This window comes from Bos indicus x Bos taurus, chromosome 4 (assembly GCF_003369695.1).
Source record: "Bos indicus x Bos taurus breed Angus x Brahman F1 hybrid chromosome 4, Bos_hybrid_MaternalHap_v2.0, whole genome shotgun sequence".
Lineage (NCBI taxonomy): Eukaryota > Metazoa > Chordata > Mammalia > Artiodactyla > Bovidae > Bos > Bos indicus x Bos taurus.
Genome location: NC_040079.1, coordinates 47,471,967 through 47,492,241, shown reverse-complemented (window position 1 = coordinate 47,492,241; position 20,275 = coordinate 47,471,967). Strand labels below are relative to the sequence as shown.

Genomic DNA, 20,275 nt, shown 5'->3' with positions numbered 1-20,275 from the left:
TAAAATACACCAGTTTTGTGTACTATTTGCCGAGTTCTGACACCCTTGTACTCCCCTGATGAAAAATAGACTGTTTCCATTACCCCAGTGATTTCCTTTGTGTCCCTTTTCTGTCAGTGTCTCCCACTTCTGCAGTCCCTTTTCTGACTTTTTTCACTGTAGATTAGTTTCACCTGTTCATACAAATGGACTCATTCATCATATTCAGCTTCTTTTCCTTATTAGCACAGTCCTGAGATCTATGTTGTCAAAGGCAGCAATAATTCTTTATTTTGATTACTGAGTATGTCCTTATGTATGCATATAGCACAATGTTTCATCTCTTCTGTCGGTGGACATTTGGATTGCTTCTAGTTTGGGGCGATTATGAATATAACAACTATGAACATTCTTGTAAAAATCTTTTTTGGGGACACACATTTATATTTCTCTATCAAATACCTGTGAGTTTAATAACTGGGTCACAAGATAGTATATCTTTAACTTTATAATATTGTTCTCAAGCTTCAGCATCTACCAGAATCACCTGGAGGGCTTGGTAAACACAGATTCATGGCCTCATCTTCAGGCTACTTTTTTCAGCCACTACATTGAGGCGTAATTGAAATACAAAAGGCTGTATATATTTAATGTATAGAACTTGATGAGTTTGGAGGTAAATATACATCCATGAAATCACCACAACCTATGTCATAAACATATTCATCCATTCCAAAAGTTTCCTCCTATGCTATTTATGGTGATGATGATAAAAACTATCAACATAAAATCTAACCTCTTAGCAGATTTTTAGGTATATGATACAGTATTGTTAACTGTAGGCACTAAACTGTTCAGTAGCTCTCAAAGACTTATTCATCTTGGATAACTAAATCTTTGTCCGCTTTGACTAGTAACTCCTCGTATTGCCTCCTCCCAGCCCCTGACAACCACCATTCTAATCACTGTTTCTCTGAGTTTGACTATTTTAGATTCCTCATGTAAATGGTGTTATGTAGTATTTGTCCTTCTTTGTCTGGCTTATTTCACTTAACAGAATGTCCTCTAAGTTCACCTGTGTTGTTGCAAATGGCAGGATTTTCTTTTATAAGACTGGTTAATATTCCATTGTGTGTATATACCATATATTCTTTATCCATTCATCCACTGGTGGACATTTAGGTTGCTTCTGTATCTTGACTGCTGTCAATAATGTTGCAGTGAACATGGGCATGCAGACACTAATGTGAAATCCTGATTTAAATTCCTTAGGCTATATGCCTAGAAGTAGGATTGTTAAAATCATATGGTATTTCTGTTCAGATATTTTGAGAAATAGTCATAATGCTTTTCCTAGTGGCTGCACAAATTTCTAGAGCTTTTGATTAAGTACGTCTTGGGTGGGTTGTGAGAATTTACTTTTCCAGGTTCTCAGGTAATGCTAATGCTTCTAGTCCAAGGAATACAATTTAAGAACTACTGTTGAATAAAGAATCTCTGAACCTTTTCCTGAAGCGGTCATACCATTTATACTCTCAGCATTATACGAGAGTTCTAATTGCTCCACATCTTCACCAGCCTTTCGCGTGTCATTCTTTAGTGAAGGCTAGTGGTGGAAGGGAAGGTCAAGTGGCTATTTGGATGATTTCCCATTAAAATATGATGGCATTTATAAAAGAAATATGAGAAAAATTTTGAGATAAATTAGAACTGGAATAATGCTTGAGATTTTTTTGAATTGTATTCCTTTGTGGTATGTTTATTTATATTAATATAAATGTAATTGCCTAGATTAATGTTCTATATTGTCATTAAGTGTGATATTTACATTATAAAATTAATAATAATTATGTATAGTTATATAATTTATAGATTATAATTATAATAATCATTGTTGATTAAAGTAAAGTTATATAATTTATACTAATTAGGGCTGGTAGAAGTTTGATTGCCCTTCATGAAAGAAACCTGGCAAATGCACTAAGTTAAATTTATTTTTGTTTCCTTTTAGAATTCCAACAAGTAAATATCACTCCACCAAAATTTATTTTGAAGCCAAGACCAAAAAGGAGTAAACGGCAGGTATGTATTCACAGGTATATGTCACAGTATTTTAAAAACATTTGGCAACTGCCAGTCTATTTAATCTACATTAAGTCTGTAAGAGGTAAGAATTAGTTTCAGGCATTTGCCACAGTGTGGTAAACAGCACGGTGACACATTCATAGGTGCAGTGGAGTCAGGGCCATATTATTTCATAGACTCAAAAAACAGTCAAGATAGTGGCGATAATATGGACACTCGTCATACAGATGGATTATGGGGCCGCTTCTGTGGCCTCTCAGGCTGTTTCTACCATAGGCCTCCTTCCTCGCCTGAGTATATACCAACCACATCATGAAGTTTGCTTGGATGGTACAAGCCCTTATGTTTATCCCCTTAAGAATACCCTCTTAAGAATGACTCTGTCAAGTTTTAAAGCTGCAAAATGCTATTGTCACACTTGAACTACTCTGGAGTCTAGGATATAAAATCAGAATGTCTGCTTTATGAATGTTCAATGCATATTGAACTTAATAATAATAGCAGTTTATTGTTTACTGTACAATGCTTTAAACCACATGAAGTGGGTACTATTATTATCCCTTCACAGAAAAAATAATAGATGTCTCTGAAATGTGCATATGACTTGCCCAGAATCATAGATCTGGTAAATGGTTTATACAAAATAAAAACTCTGGTCATCAGAATTAAGATATCATCACAGTTGTGGTGGTGATTGGTGTAGGTGTGTGTATGACATAAAAACCAGATGAGAGAAATAAGTGTCTAGTAAGACAAAGCAGTTGAAGGGACCAGGTATTTTCTTTTTAATATATGTTTAGTAAGTATGAAGTAAAATGTGTTTACAGACAGATTTCTAACATGAATAATAATTGCTAAATATTTTGAGTACTCACCATGGACAATTGTATTAACGTATTTAATCCTCATAACAATTTTTTGAGGAAGGCATTATCATCATCCCTATTTTAAAGACATTGAAACATAAAAGACTTAAGAAACTAGCCCATGGTTACACTGGGTTACTTAGCAATGGAGCTGGGGTTCTGACCTGGAAGTCTTGTCCCTGAGACACACAGTTGAATATTACTTGGCCTTAATAAAGAAGGAAATCTTGCCATTTGCAACAACATGGATGGACCTGGAGGGCATTAAGCTGAGTGAAATAAGCCAGGCAGAGATAGACAAATATGGCATGGTATCACTTACAGGTGGAATCTAAACACAAAACAAACAAACAAAAACACGTAGAAACAGAGTAGAAACATGGTTGCCAGGGGCTAGGCAGTGGGGGAAAAGGGAGAGATTAGTAAAAGGGTACAGACATTCAGTTCTAAGATGGATCACATCTGAGGACCTAATGTGTAACATAAGTTTCCCACAGCCAAGTTACCAGGGCTTATTTATGTGCTGTTTCCTTTATTATATTGCAGCTTCGTCGATATCCTCGTAATGTAGAGGAGGAAACCAAATATATTGAACTGATGATTGTGAATGATCATCTCATGGTAAGGTTTGCTGAATTTCGTGTTGTTTGAACTTGCCCATGCCTAGCATAAAACTGGTGGGTGCAGAAATATGTTTAGAAGAAAGAAGCCTATGAAGTTGTAACCTGGAAAAGGTTTTTGTATAATCAAACATTTCTGTTACCCAGCAACAACCTGTAAACAGGAAAACACTCTTAGGTAAATCAATTCACAGTATTTTGTGAAGTTCCAAAAATATTTCTGTGATTCATAATGTTAATTCCTTGGATTTGCTTAGTTAATGTAGGGGCTAATATCTTCTCTTACTAAAATGGCAAGGTTAAAAAAAAAAGGGAAACTTCCATTTTATAATTGAAAAAGTGAAGCAGCAATAATATGACACTTTAATTTGCAATGTTAGCTTTATCCTAATAAAAGCATTTTTTTCTGTTTTTCTTTTGTTGTGCAATAAACCATTTGGAAAGGCTTATAGACTTATTTACACAACAGAAACAGACTTACAGACTTAGAAAAAAAATTCATGGTTAAGATGGAAAGAGGGATAGCTTGGGAGTTTGGGATTGACCTGTGCATACTGCTGGATTTAAAATATATAACCAACAAGGACCCTGTGTAGCACAGGGAACTCAATATTTTATAATAACCTAAATGAGAAAAGAATTTGAAATATAATAGATACATGTATATGTATAACTGAATCACTTTGTTGTATACCTGAAACTAACACATTGTTAATCAAAATATTCTCCAATATAGAATAAAAAAAGAAAAGCTTATATAGCCAAGCTGTGAAGATTTTTAGGATAAAAATCTAGCCAAACTTTTTATTGAGTCAGTTTTTTTTTTAATGCCCAGTTTACGGGCATGTTTTATATTTAATTCATGGGCGTATTATAATCAGCCTGGTTACATTCATTGCACAACAGTGAATTATAATTGTTTCATGTAACTAGAGTTTTAAACTAAATATATTCAGTGATGCACTTTGTTGAATTTTACTTAATTTCAGGTACATATACATTTTAATTTACTTTGAATTATTTGGGAGAAAATGTGTCATTTATTTAAATATGATTAAGCTAATAGAGATTTTAATTAATTATTAATAATAATTATTATTAATGAGTGCTTCTTCCTTGTTTATGGTAGGACTGAGTTTTGTATTTCTACCAATTTAATTTTGTGACTGTTATTTTTCCTGAGATTTTTACAGAATAAGCTGTAAAAACACATATTTTGGACATTTCAGGATATCATAAATTCAAATCTCTGTAAGCATCTATAGGCAGATAGTTCAAAGTGAGCCAGATACAAAACAATAGGAAAGGGTCAGGTCTATGGCAAAAGAGAAGTCACATGGTCTGTCTATGTAATAGGAGTGACTGCTTCTCAGCCCTTGCCAGTTATTACTGTGTGTGGATAGTAATTTTAAATGAAGCCAGAAACCAGATTTTACATGATATGTCTTGAGTTTTAAAACAGCCTTGAGGTCAAACCAAAGATATATGTTGTTCACATCAAGCCGTAAGTCACCTCCTTGTGACCATTAGAGGTTTCTTCTCTTTACTGAGTAACCCTTGTGGAACTTTTCATACTTTCAGCATTATTCACATTCACTTTTTCTGGTTTTCACCCTACTTTTATTTGTCTTGCAATTCATTGATAACTTTCATATATGTTCTCATTTTGAATAATAATCTTGTGACAAAAAAAATAAACTTTTGAAATGGATGCCATGGGTATTTTTTATTTTATCTCAAAGATCTGTGAGGCCTCAAACTTTAGGAGCCTTGCCACAGACTTTGCAGTATCTAAAGAATTAGGTGTCAACTCTTGAATTTTTTTACAGAAAACTGTAAAGGCCTTTTAGTTACACCGTGTTTCCTCTGCTGAGATGAGCATTTGTTGATGACCTTCAAGTCCTTCACTTGTTTTCTTTTGCTTTCAGTTTAAAAAGCATCGGCTTTCAGTGGTACTCACCAATACATACGCGAAATCTGTGGTGAACATGGCAGATTTAGTAAGTATGAACCCGATTCAAAATTGCCACAGAGGAATTTTATCTCCTGATTGGTAATAAATTGGATAATAATCTTATATTTTTACTGCCCTAAATTGCACTTTAGCCAAGGTGTCCTGTAAATCCGTGGTAACTTTGTCATGACTTTATTTAACTTTGATCTCTGACTGGGAAGATGATAAAAAGAAGAGGTCAGAGATACACCTTTATGGCTAAATTTTTTTTTTCCTGTATTTTTCACACTGGAAAAGAAAAAGTTGAGTCCTAGCCCCTAACAAAGATATTCACAGCGTATTTCTAGCAATGAAAAAACAGCTGTACCTTTTCAAAAGAGTGCCTGGTGCTGCGGGAATGATGCAAATAAGTAGTTCTACTGTACCTACTTTCCCAGTTTCCGTGACAAGTCTATGCCGTACCTTCCCCATGAGTTTAATTAAGGCCAGTCAGAGAGTACAGAAATCATCTCCTCGGAGAGTGTTCCCTTTTTTACTAGGGAAACTCAAGGAAGCCTGAATCTTACAGGGTGCCAGAAAATGGACTCTGGGGGGACCTTGAGTAAGGGTGCAAATGTCTATCAAAAAGGGGTATTTTATATCTAATTAGTACTCTTTTCTTTGGGTGTTACTTGGTGAACGGTTGGATTCTTATTACTCAAAGGAAACATGTGTAAGTTAGAAAAACAATTAACTCCCTTAAAAATAGTGGAGTTTCTCACATTTCACTAAAACTACAGGATTTTCCATAAAAGGCGCTTGGTAGGCCTGTTCATAAATCATTTAATTTTTTTCCCATGTGTATAGCTGGTGTGTTCATTTTGTTAATATACTAGATATATAAAGACCAACTTAAGACAAGGATAGTATTGGTTGCCATGGAAACCTGGGCGGCTGACAACAAGTTTGCCATATCTGAAAATCCATTGATCACCCTACGTGAGTTTATGAAATACAGGAGGGATTTTATCAAAGAGAAAAGTGATGCAGTTCACCTTTTTTCGTACGTAACTTTTCTAATGATTTATTACTTTTCTTCATTCCATGTTGAATACTCTTATTACTTGTGATGAGATGTACTGTTTGTACTGCATAATGCAATTAGGATTTGATGTAGCAGATATATTTGAAAGAAGTTTTAAAGCACAGATTGTTTGAAATTGTCACGAATATTCAATTGGTTTAATTTTGAGTTATTTTCTTATTGCATGTATATTTCATTTTCAAGAGATCTAATCAGAGCATTTACTGAGTGAAAGTACCATTAATTCTTATAAGGAGTTCTCATATTCTTAACAACAGAATAATTATATTTTTTAAATTGCTGTCTTTTAAATGCTAATTTTCTCTTTGTTTTTGGTCTAATGGAGAGCTTAGTATCTCTAGAGTATATTTTATGTTTTACTTTTTCTTACTCTTATGGTTTGTTCTGGGGGGTAACATGTATATTTAATATAAAATCATCTAAAGCCAGAGCTGTTGAAGAAAGTTATAAATGGAAGCAAAAGTGTAGTTTTGAGGTAGCTTTTTATTTTATACAATTCCAAATTTACAGAAAAGTTGCAAGAATACTACACTACAAGGAAATTCCATATGCCCTTTACCCAGATTCATCAGCTGTTCATAATTTAGTCCATTTGTTTTATAATTTTCTTCTTTGTATTCTTCTTTCTTCCTTCCATCTATCCATCTCTCTATCCGTGTGTGTGTCTATTTTTTTTTCCCTGAACCATTTGAGAGTAAGTTGGAGACATTTAGTTATTGGGCCTTTACTACTAAATACTTGTGTATATTCCCTGAGACTAAACCCATTCTCTTATATAACTGCAGTAAACTCTCAAAACCAGAAACTTTAGCCTCAGTACAATGTTTTTATCTAACCCACTGTCTGAATTCAAATTTCACCGATTGTTTCAATATTACTTTATAGCTTGCTACTCCTTCCCCTTGTCCAAATCTAAGATCCAATCCAGGACCACACATTACATTTAATCATCATGTCTCTTTGGTTTCCTTTAATCTGTAGTATTTCCTCAGCCTTTCTTTGTCTCTTTTGAAGTTAACATTTTTGAAGAGTTTAGACCAGTTATTTTATAGAATGTTCCTCATTGTGTGAATGGCTGATGTTTTCTCATTGTGAGATTCAAGTTATATGCATTTTTGACAGAAATACCACATACATGTAATCATGTCAGAGATTCTTTTTCAAGAGGTATAGTTCTATTTAAGATATTTGTTAATTGCAATGGGAAACATTCCTCAGAAACTTTTTCTTTTGGTTATGTGTGTGAATAATTTTCATATTCTTCCCTTACCTCCAGAATATACAGTATAGAAATGTATGTGTATCGATAAAATAAACGTGGTAAATTAATAATGAGAGATGCTATGATATTTGAGCTGTGAGCAGTAAGCCTTTTTCATTTCCTTTTCTAAAAGGGGAAGTCAATTTGAGAGTAGCCGGAGCGGGGCAGCTTATATTGGTGGGATTTGCTCGTTGCTGAAAGGAGGAGGCGTGAATGAAGTAGGTGTGAACATCTGTACAATACCAAGTGGTATGATGGCTGACGATGTTTTCCTGATATTTAAGGGACAATTTCTCAGTATTCTATATACTCCAGATATTGTTATTTTATTAACAGCCAACCTGGTTACTGCAGATGACCCAAGGACAGAATAGGAAATTAATGGAAGATAATATTGGATAATTCTGTTCATATTCTACTCAGAATAATTTCCAGGCTTAGGAATATGCTGATTATATAGAGAAAATCTTTACCTTTCTTGAAAATAAGACCCTATTTATCACTTTGACTGATTTTCCAGAGAATTGATAAGTTCCCTGAAACATTGGATTGCTACTTAACAACTCAGTTGAAAATTTTCTTCCTCAATATTTGGCAAATTTTTGGAGGAAAAAAATAGACGGTTTTCCAAAGGGTTACTTCTACCCCTCAGGCACTAAATCCGATAGAAGTGATCTAAAAGAAAAGTACCTGAATCTTTGAGAGGCTACATATTGAAAAGAAATATGCCTAGATGTTTTCAAGTTTATTTTGACCGAACATCATCAGCACCACCTCTAACTCATATTGTTTGTTTTCTGAAGCCAACTTCTATTTAATTTGGGGAATTTAGAAGTGTTTTAGTAGACAAACAAAGATGAGCAAGTTCAAAATAAATTATTTTTATTTTCTATTAACTGGATGACTGGCTTAGTTGTATACAAGTATGAAGCTTTTCAGAAATGTCACTGGTGAAATTTGGACTCAAAAATTAGATTTAAGTTTCCAAATCTGGAGGTTGATAATTCTCTGGTTTCTTCTCTATAAGACTTAGTCAAACATGGAATTATTTCTCACTACCTCTTCCTTAATGCTCCATAGTTCAGCACTAGCTATTATGTATTAACCTCTGCTAAATAAAGTGCTTAGAAGTTTTTTTCAGTTATATTGTGACATGTTCCCTGATTCATTTTAAATAAAAAATAATTTGCATTTATAAGTATTTTATTTTTGTTTTTCAGTTTGGGAAAACGGACTTAATGGCAGTTACACTCGCCCAGTCGTTAGCCCATAATATTGGTATTATCTCAGACAAAAGAAAGTTAGCAAGTGGTAAGTTTAAGTACACGTGTAGTTTAGTTATATTTAAAAGAGACTATCTGTAAAATATTTTGCAGAATGAAATTCTTTAACTCAGTTGTTTAATCAAAAGATTTTGAGTGATAGTATAAAGATAGCCTGGGCACAAAATGTTTTTTTCCAAAAGTAATACAAATGTTAATATTTGCATCACACATGAAATTTCCTCCATGTATAATAAACATTAAAGCCAGGTGTTGTTGAATTAAACTATGAATTTTAAGGACATGAGTTCAGTTTGGAAATTTTGAATGATCTCAGCATAGAGGTTTAAGGTATATGTTTTATTATCGTTTATTTAAAACATCTCTTACTATTGCTACAGAGGTAGAATTTGCCTGCAGAATCAGATCTGATAAAGGGATGAGTAAAATATGGGTCTAATAAAATATGCTAGGTTTAACATCTATGATGAATATATATTCCCAGTGGGTAGAGTTACTTTACCAGAATGATCGAGCACTATATATTTGGAGTAAGTTGACTATAGTGAAAGTGAAGTCACTCAGTCGTGTCCGACTCTTTGTGACTCCATGGACTGTAGCCTACCAGGCTCCTCCGTCCATGGAATTTTCCAGGCAAGAGGACTGGAGTGGGTTGCCATTTCCTTCTCCAGGGGATCTTCCTGACCTGAGGATCGAATCCGGGTCTTTGGCATTGCAGGCAGACGCTTTACCATCTGAGCCACCAGGGAAGTAAGTTGACTATAATCATATATATTATTTTAGCAACAAATGCCATAAATATGATTGTTTATATTAATTACAACTATTACCATTTATGGGCTTGCCTTGTGGCTCAGTGCTAAAAAATCTGCCTGCCAATACAGGAGACATGGGTTTGATCCCTGGGCCTGGAAGATCCCCTGGAGAGGGAAATGGCAACCCACTCCAGTATTCTTGCCTGGGAAATCCCATGGACAGAGGAGCCTGGTGGGCTACAGAACATGGGGTCACAAAAGAGTCAGACAGAACTTGCAACTAAACAACAACATCAAAAATTACCATTTATGAAGGGCCCACTCCATAAAAGACAGTTGAATGCCAGAATTAGCTACATCTAGATGCTCATTTAATCCTCAAGATGGTCCTGCAAGGTATTCATTATCAGCTGATAATGAAGATCTATAAAGTGTCTAGATCTTAAAAGGGTAATGTCTCCAAGATTACAGACATATTAAGTGGTATACCCAGATTTTGAACCTAGGTGTATCTGATTCTAAGACTTCTGCTTAACCGATATACTGTACTGCCTCCTACCAGCAACCTTGAGTGCAGAGGTTTTAAAAATTGATGGGAAATTATAGGAATTTCCATAAAAACCTATGAAACCAAAATCCTGTGGTCATGCATCACTATTTCATTGCTATTTGATTGTTAAGCCATTTTAACTGAGTGCTTTAAAAATACGGCCACTTGTTAACATTTTTCAGAAGACTTTTAGAGTAGAAATTATATAATCTCAATAGAGTCAAAGTAGAGTTTTGTTGCTATGCATTGCATAAAACACTTCAAATGTGAGGAAAATTAGAGGACTGATCTTTTACTGATTTGTAAATGTACATAAGGAATAAAGTGAACATGTACTTTTAAAAATAGTAACTACTCTAATGCACATGTTTTCACTTTGTAACAAGGTGTATGTATTCATTTTCTCTTAGGTGAGTGTAAATGTGAGGACACATGGTCTGGATGCATAATGGGAGACACTGGGTGAGCCACTCTATTTAAAAATAACTCCCTGTTCCTTTCTCCACTGTGCTGTTGTCTTCTTAGGGGGATGGCAGTCAATAAGTTACTGCCTGGAGCCCTACCCATAGGGATTTAAGACAAACTTGGCAGTTAATTTTCTCAGTGGCTCTGTAGGAAATAGATTTTCACAAAATAGTCTTTTGTTTATGAAAACAATTGCTGTCTATTAAGCTAGTAAGTCAAAGATTTTTTTTAGGGAGGGGATAGGACTTTGAAATATGGTGAGTCAGGGCCATGCAGGATAAATGATTCCATCAACTTCAGGTAAATATAATAATTTTTTTTGAAGAATTGCTTTTTTAAAATTTTTATTTTATTTTTAAACTTTACAATATTCTATTAGTTTTGCCAAATATCGAAATGAATCCGCCACAGGTGTACCTGTGTTCCCCATCCTGAACCCTCCTCCCTCCTCCCTCCCCATACCCTCCCTCTGGGTCCTCCCAGTGCACCAGCCCCAAGCATCCAGTATCGTGCATCGAATCTGGACTGGCGACTCATTTCATACAAAAGATTATTGAAGTATAGTTGTTTTACAATATTGCATTAATTTCTGCAGTGCAGCAAAGTGATTCAGTTACACATATATGTACATTCTTTTTCATATTCTTTTCTGTTATGGTTTACCATAGGATATTGAATATAGTTCGCTGTGTTACACAGTAGGACCTTGCTGTTTATTCACTCCTTATATAATAGTTTTCATCTGCTAATCCCAGGGATTCCCAGGTGGTGCTAGTGGGAAAGAACCTGCCTGCCAATGCAGCAGACGTAAGAGATGTGAGTTCAATCCCTGGGTCAAGAAGATCCCCTGGAGGAGGGCATGGCAACCCACTCCAGAATTCTTATCTAGAAAGTTGCCTAAAGAATAGGGTCGCAAAGTGTTGGATACAACTGAAGTGAATTAGTATGCATGCATTCACATCTGCCAGTCCCAAACTCCCAATCCATCCCTTCTCCATCCCCTCTCCCCTCTGGCGACCTCTGTGTCTGTGGGTCTGTTTCTCTTTTGTATATAAGTTCATTTGTATCATATTTTAGATTCCACATATAAGCGATATCATATGGTATTTGTTTTGTTCTGATTTACTTCACTTGCTATGATAATCTCTATTTCCATCCATGTTGCTACAAATGGCATTATTTCAGAATAAGGAAGTTGTTCAGACAATTTAAACTCAGTACGGCTTTATATGGAGGGTTTGACATGAAATACTTGATAAATGAATTTACAGTAAATAATTGTAAATTCCATTAGTTAATTCACTTAAACATTAACCGTTATGCTAAGAAGTGGGAATATAAGTGCACAGGCTAGGGGGAGAGATTTTTATAAAAATCTATTCATTCTTATCTTAATTGTGTTTTCACTTTTATAAAAAGCTCAATGTAAAACAAGTTTTGAAAAACACAGAAAATAAAATTTGTACCACCTCTTTTCTTGCCATCAGGTGATAACTATGGTTAATATTAAAATGTGCTGTGCTGTGTTTAGTCGCTCAGTCCTGTCCTACATTTTGCGACCCCATGGACTGTAGCCCACCAGGCTCCTCTGTCCGTGGAATTCTCCAGGCAAGAATACTGGAATGGGTAGCCTGTCCCTTCTCCAGGGGATCTTCCCAACCCAGGAATTGAACTGGGTTTTCCTGCATTATAGGTGGATTCTTTACCAGCTGCGCTACCAAGGAAGCCCCTGTTAACAGAACGTTAAAATAGTTTTGTTTAAACCTAGTATTTTGGGAATTCCTTGGCCATCCATGCTTCCGCTGCCAGAAGGCAAAGTTTCGATCCCTGATCGGGAAATAAGATCCTGCATGCCATGAGGTGCAGCCAAAAAAATAAAATAAATCCAGTAGTTTTGTATTTTTTCTCTTTCCATTTTTATTGTTTTTATACAATTTGGATTATACTGGTTATAGCTATTTATTCATTTTTTACTTAACATTATAGAGTCAGCATTTTTCTAAGTCTTCATTCTTTAACACTATGATTATTAGTAACTACATGGTATTTTAGTTTTATTAATATATTACGGTTTAGTTAACAGTTTTCTGTTGAACATTTAGGTTATTTTCATGTTATTTGCTGCTATAAATTGTGGCACCATAAATATCTTTATTCAGACATCTCTGGACACATAGCAAATTAATTCCTCAAGAAAAATTTCTTAGAGCAAAATTCCTAGATTTAAGGCTATTTCACATTCTGAAAATTCTTAATGCATAGTACCAACTTGCTATATTGCCAGGTTTCTTTTTCTATTGACCTTTGATTATTTTGGGGTGTGTGTATATATATATATATTATATATATATATAATAAAAATATATATTATTTGGAGATATATATATATATATATATAGTATTTTGAAGCAATCTGAGACTTGAAGAATTGGAAGAATAGTTACAAAGAAGCTTTTGTTTCTGAATCATAAGTTCTACCATGGTGCCTATCACTTCAAAATGCTAAACTTAATGTACTTTCTGTGGACATAAACTTGGGCAAACTCAGGGAGATGGTGAGGGACAGAGGCCTGGTGTGCTGCAGTCCATGGGATCGTGAAGAGTTGGACACTGAACACAACTTGGTGACTAGACAACAACAACAACAAAAATGTACGTTTCTATAAACAAAGGCATCTTCCTATAGGACCACAATTCAACCAAGAAAATCAAGCCCTCATTCAGGACTGGCCCTTTGTTTCCACAATGGCATTTTAGCAAAAACTTCAGAATCAGGATTTTTTGATTACAGTCAGGTTTTGGTCTCTTCAGTCTGGGATGATTCCTGTCTATTTTTGACACATTTATAGATTACAGGCCAGTTATTTTGCAGAATGCTCTGCAGTTTGGGTTCCAGCCTAGATGTAATATTTAGGAAAGACTTATTGTGGAATAAATTATTTCTAACTCTCTTTGATGGAAATTACACATATGTAGGTGTGTGTTTCCTTTGAATGGGTATGCAGATGATGCAGAGCAAATTATAGTTGCCACTGGACTTCCCAGATGGCACAGTGGTAAAGAATCTGCCTGCCAATGTCGAAGATACAAGAAACATGGGTTTGATCCCTGGGTCGGGAAGGTCCTCTGGAGGAAGAAATGGCAACCCGCTCCAGTATTCTTACCTTGAAAATCCCAGGGACAAAAGAGCCTGGTGGCTACAGTCCCTGGGGTCGCCAAGAGTCGGATTTGACTGAGCACGTAGTTACCATTAGTCACCAATGACGAATGTGTTGCTGTTGTTGTTTAGTCACTAAGTTGTGTCTGACTTTTGTGACCACACAGACTGTAGCCCGCCAGTCTCCTCTGTCCATGCGATTTTCCAGGCAAGAATACTGGAGTGGGTTGCTATTCCCTTCTCAATGCATATATTATGCATAAGTGGAATTTATTATTTATTTATTTAATTTTTAGGAATAATGTACAGTGTTAACAGTGTTAAATTTTAAAACTAGTCTACAAACAAGGGAGACAGAAATTATATCCAGCTATTGCCTTTCTTCTCTCTTATAGATATTATCTTCCTAAAAAGTTTACCCAGTGTAATATTGAAGAGTATCATGACTTCCTAAATAGTGGAGGTGGTGCTTGCCTTTTCAACAAACCTTCTAAGGTAATAAGTGTGATCAGAGTTGTTAAGTTATTAATCTTTCTCAAATATTATAAACACAAATTTTCATTCATTGTGTCTAATGGAGTGAAACTTTTCAATTTGGTTCATATGTACGTATTCTTGATATGCTAAATGTCTGCATTTCTGAATTAAATTAATCATGGGCTATTCTGATGGGAATAAAAAGCAGGTATAAATTAGAGTTTTGCTTTCTGAAAGACGTTCATTTTCTTTTCATAAAGCCAAATGAGGATTCAGGGTTTGCTTACAAAAACGATTTTACTTTGCATTTCTTTTTCATTTTCTTGATGCATTTTTTTCCCCCTTTGGATACTGAATCATAATTCATCCTAATGGAAAAGGAGGTCTTTCTTCTCTCATTAATCCCCATCTCTGGGGCAAATTATTATTGCTGTTCTCTGCAAAGCTATGTTAATAGGTAGAGCTGAATTTTATATTAAATAAATCAGTGAATTTATTAATTTTTGTGATGTTTTCCTCATTGCTCACAAAATAACTTTGTTTCACAAGTTAATACAGTTGATACAGAGCTTTTCACATGTAATTGTATTTGATTGTCAGAATAATTCATTATGTAGATGGAAACTGATATTATTGCTATTATTGTTTTAAATATTAAAACACTTGGGCTCTGAGATGGCAAGCCATTTGCCCAAGATACATGGCTAAGCCAAGATTTGAATACAGACATTCTGACTCCAAATCCCTTGCTCCTGTTTGAAATGAAATTTTAGGAGTCCATCTGGCTTTGTTTTAGCCAATGCCTAGATCATTTTTTGCTTTGATGGCACTTATCAGACCCTAGTTGGTGTGTGTGTTATATATGAAAATATGATTAAGTCTGAAATGGAATCAATACTAGACACTTCTAAAGTTTCCAGTTCTAAAATTCTACAGTCATACTTTATAGCTTAGGAAAATAAAAATATATTTTGAAATGACTGACAGGCCAGAAGTATAGTTGTGACACTTGTGATCTCATAATCTTGTATTTGGTGCTGATTTTTCTACATTTTAGTGCCCTTCCTGTTTTTCATTCCACAGCTTCTTGATCCTCCTGAGTGTGGCAATGGCTTCATTGAAACTGGCGAGGAGTGTGACTGTGGGACCCCGGCAGTAAGTCTTTGTGTTTGGATGATTTCTTTAGGTTATTTGGGGTTATTCTAGATCCACACTGAACCATACAGAGCAAGTGTTGTGCCTAGAAATTTCATAAGATTTCTGGAACAAAGATGATTATTTTGGAAAATAGCCTGATGCTTTCAGGAAAATAACACCACTTTCATTTTTTCCAAATGTTTATATTCCTTAGGAATGTGTCCTTGAAGGAGCAGAGTGTTGTAAGAAATGTACCTTGACTCAAGACTCCCAATGCAGTGATGGTCTTTGTTGTAAAAAGTGCAAGGTAAATAAATGTTCATTGATAACCAACTGAAAGAAAAGAGGACATATTTGATAAGTTATTAAGGCAATAACTTAAATAGTTAATATTTAAGGTAAATATAAGCAAATAACAATAGACAATAGTAAGACCTAATGTATGTTGAGTGACAAGTGCCAGAGGCTTTATAGGAGTCTCACAAGTCTTGTGAGGAATAGTTACTATTTTTATTCCCATCTAACAGATGACAAAACTGAAGTTTATGGTGATTAAATATACCAAGTAAATAAGGAGCTAGGGCCTGTGTGTTTGTAATCCCCAGAGTTTGTCCTCTTTGTACTGCCTCCCTGAAAAGCGTGCACTTTAAATGAAACCATTTAATGTGCTGTAATATATACGTATTAAAAGACGCTTACTCCTTTGAAGAAAAGTTATGCCCAACCTAGATAGCATATTGAAAAGCACAGACATTACTTTTCCAGCAAAGGTCCATCTAGTCAAGGCTATGGTTTTTCCTGTGGTCATGTATGGATGTGAGAGTTGGACTGTGAAGAAAGCTGAGTGCCAAAGAATTGCTGGTTTTGAACTGTGGTGTTGGAGAAGACTCTTGAGAGTCCCTTGGATTTCGAGGAGATCCAACCAGTCCATTCTAAAGGAGATCAGCCCTGGGTGTTCTTTGGAAGGAATGATGCTAAAGCTGAAACTCCAGTACTTTGGCCACCTCATGCGAAGAGTTGACTCTTTGGAAAAGACTCTGATGCTGGGAGGGATTGTGGGCAGGAGGAAAAGGGGACGACAGAGGATGAGATGGCTGAATGGCATCACCGACTAGATGGACGTGAGTTTGAGTGAACTCCAGGAGATGGTGATGGACAGGAGGCCTGGCGTGCTGCGATTCATGTGGTTGCAAAGAGTCGGACATGACTGAGCAACTGAACTGGACTGAACTGAATAATATTAATAATAATAGCATAATGTAATATAGTTTAAATGAAACTATTCTTTGAATAATGCATTTCCTTTATTGTAAATCCAAGTAGATATTCAATTCAGTTCAGTCCAGTTCAGTTGCTCAGTCATGTCTGACTCTTTCCGACCCCATGGACTGCAGCACACCAGGCTTCCCTGTCTATCACCAACTCCCAAAGCTTGCTCAAACTCATGTCCATCGAATCGGTGATGCCATCCAACCATCTCATCCTCTGGCTGCCTTCAATCTTTCCCAGCATCAGGGTCTTTTCAAATGAGTCAGTTCTTCACATCAGGTGGCCAAAGTGTTGGAGTTTCATCTTCAGCATCTGTCCTTCCAGTGAATATTCAGGACTGATTTCCTTTAGGATGGACTGGTTGGATCTCCTTGCAGCCCAAGGGAGTCTAAAGGGTCTTCTCTAACACCACAATTCAAAAGCATTAATTCTTCGGCGCTCAACTTTTTTTATAGTCCACCTCTCATATCCATACATGACTACTGGAAAAACCATAGCTTTGACTAGATGAACTTTGTTGGCAAAATAATGTCTCTGCTTTTTAATATGCTGTCTAGGTTGGTCATAACTTTACTTCCAAGGAGGAAGCGTCTTTTAATTTCATGGCGGCAGTCACCATCTGCAGTGATTTTGAAGCCCCCAAAAATAAAGTCTGTCACTGTTTCCATTGTTTCCCCATCTATTTGCCATGAAATGATGGGAACAGATGCCCTGATCTTAGTTTTATGAATGCTGAGTTTTAAGCCAACTTTTTCACTCTCCTCTTCACTTCACTTTCATCAAGAGGCTCTTTAGTTCTTCACTTTCTGCCATAAGGGTGGTGTCATCTCCTTCTTTTCATGCTCAACTTGGAATAGCTTGTGTATTAGCTGTTGAGGCAACAAAAGAAATCTTTGTAGATGTTAAAACACCTTTCACGTGTTGTACATCACTGTTCAAAGCATCTTTACACACCTTGGCTATTTTCCTTCTCCCAATAACATCCTCATGCCTGTCTTCAAATAGTTAAGCCTTTATATCAAGACTATGGTAATTTGGGCTTACCTTGCTCAAAGAAATCTATTTTTTCTTTTCTCATATAAAATCTGGTATAATTTTATATTATTTCTACGGTATAATATCTTTCTTTCCCTCCAGTCTGTACATTTTGCAGAGGCAGAGCCAGGCACTTAGACTGTAATTGGAACAAGACTTCAGTAAATAATTGCTGAATGAATGAACAAATATGCACAGCATTCTCTTACTGATTCTTGGCTGATTGATCAGCTCTAATGAGTTAACAGAGGGCAAAATATGAACCTATCATATTTAATACCCTATTGTGTGCCAGAAACTGTACTAAGTACTTGCAAAGTATATCATCCTGTATCCAGGTTTCTTAACTGTGGCACTGCTGACATTTTTGGCCAGATTGTTCTTTATCGTGAGGGTTATCTTATGTCTTGTAGGCTATTTAGCAGCATCTCTGACTCCTACCTACTAGTTTCCAGCAGCATCCCTCCAAGTCATGACACCACAATGTCTTAAACATTGCCAAATATCCTCTGGTTGAGACTGCTGTCTTAGATAATGCTCATAGCTACACTTTGGGGATGGATATTATTGTCTATATTTTTTCCAGCTGAGCAATGCCAATCTCAGGGAAGTGAAATAACCTGCATAGTCTCACTCAGCTAGTAAAGAATAAATGTGCAGTTACACCCCAGATCTGCTGGCAGCAGTTTCTGTTGTTCCCACTTTACCGCTGTGTCTCTGGCAGAGTTTTAAGAGAAGCAAGGCACTGGCAGAGGTCTCTGAAAGCACTCTCTAAAAAACAAAGACCAAACTAAATGTGAAACATAGTTTTTCATTTTGTCTACCTCAACTGTTTATTCTGTTAGTTTCTCCAACTGCCATCTGCTGCTGCTGCTGCTGCTAAGTCGCTTCAGTCATGTCCGACTCTGTGCGACCCCATAGACGGCAGCCCACGAAGCTCCCCTGTCCCTAGGATTTTCCAGGCAAGAATACTGGAGCGGGTTGCCATTTCCTTCTCCAATGCATGAAGGTGAAAAGTGAAAGTGAAGTAGCTCAGTCCTGTCTGACTCTGAGCGACCCCATGGACTGCAGCCTACCGGGCTCCTCCGTCCATGGGATTTTCCAGGCAAGAGTACTGGAGTGGGGTGCCATCGCTTTCTCCATTAACTGCCATCTAGGGGTTCCTAATGATATACTTTAATCCTCAATGTTTTAAGTCTGCCCATCCATCAAATTGAAGCTGGAACTCCAACACTTTGGCCATCTGATCCGAAGAACTGATTCATTTGAAAAGACCCTGATGCTGGGTGAGATTGAAGGTGGGAGGAGAAGGGGATGCCAGAGGATGAGGTGGTTGGATGGCATCACCAACTCAATGAACATGAGTTTGAGTAAACTCCAGGAATTGGTGATGGACATGGAGGCCTGGTGTGCTGCAGTCAATGGGGTCTCAGAGTTGGACACGACTGAGCGACTAAACTGACTGGATCCGTCAAATGCAGTCAATTATGCCATTTTTTCTTGGATTTATAGAATTAAGCTCTTTGTGATATAATCACTGAAAGGAGCAAGTACAAAATAATAGAATTAAAATACATAAAATAGAATGGTGTGGTTAACTATCTTAGAATATGAGTCACAACTTTACCAGTCAAGTAAGATCTTTTCTGCCACTTTGTCTACCCCATACTTCCATTCTCACCCCGCTCTGGGCTCCTAGAGGAGTCAGAAGCAGAAGAGCGAATGAAAAAGAGGGATCAGAAGAACGAAATGAGGAAGCATGTGTATTTTTGGTTTTTTTTTAATATGTGTTTATAATAATTTATCTATAAGTCAGAGTTAACAAACACTTTCTGTAAAGGGACAAATTTGTGGGTTATAAGGTCTTTATGTCAGTTGCTCAACTCTTTCTTTGAAAGCAGCCATCAAAAATACAGAAGCAAACATATGTGGCAGTGTTCTAATAAAACTTCATATACAATGCAAACAGGCAACCAAAATTGTCCTCGAGGCATGATTTCGGAACTCCTTCTGTAAAATATTGTTTATTTACTTCTTTACTCATTTTCTCTTTTCATTACATGAAAATTCCAAGAGGGCAGTGATTTGGGTTGATTTACTGTTTCACCCCAGCACTTAGCACAAGTCCTCCTTTACCATGCTGATTTTTGGATGTTTCCGGACAATTCGTGAACATTACACTCTTGTATGAATTGTACCTTAAATCTGCTTATACTTCTACCTCAGAAGTTCTAGAATTGTAGCTGGTAGCAATTCCCAGGAGGAAGAGAACCAGAGTATATGAAGTTAACTTATCTT

The 20,275-nt window shown here is 36.2% G+C and overlaps 1 protein-coding gene across 10 annotated transcripts in view; it reads left to right on the top strand.

The window, feature by feature from the left end:
• The window catches only part of ADAM22 (ADAM metallopeptidase domain 22), a 235,085-nt gene that overhangs the window by 161,380 nt on the left and 53,430 nt on the right, over positions 1-20,275 (top strand). For all 10 annotated transcript variants that reach the window (XM_027539325.1, XM_027539330.1, XM_027539332.1 and 7 more), the window contains exons 8-17: positions 1,991-2,061; positions 3,477-3,551; positions 5,479-5,550; positions 6,380-6,546; positions 7,983-8,067; positions 9,070-9,160; positions 10,848-10,899; positions 14,455-14,554; positions 15,620-15,691; positions 15,888-15,980. In XM_027539325.1, the coding sequence (XP_027395126.1) occupies positions 1,991-2,061; positions 3,477-3,551; positions 5,479-5,550; positions 6,380-6,546; positions 7,983-8,067; positions 9,070-9,160; positions 10,848-10,899; positions 14,455-14,554; positions 15,620-15,691; positions 15,888-15,980 (878 nt within the window). The remainder of the gene's footprint in view (positions 1-1,990; positions 2,062-3,476; positions 3,552-5,478; positions 5,551-6,379; positions 6,547-7,982; positions 8,068-9,069; positions 9,161-10,847; positions 10,900-14,454; positions 14,555-15,619; positions 15,692-15,887; positions 15,981-20,275) is intronic.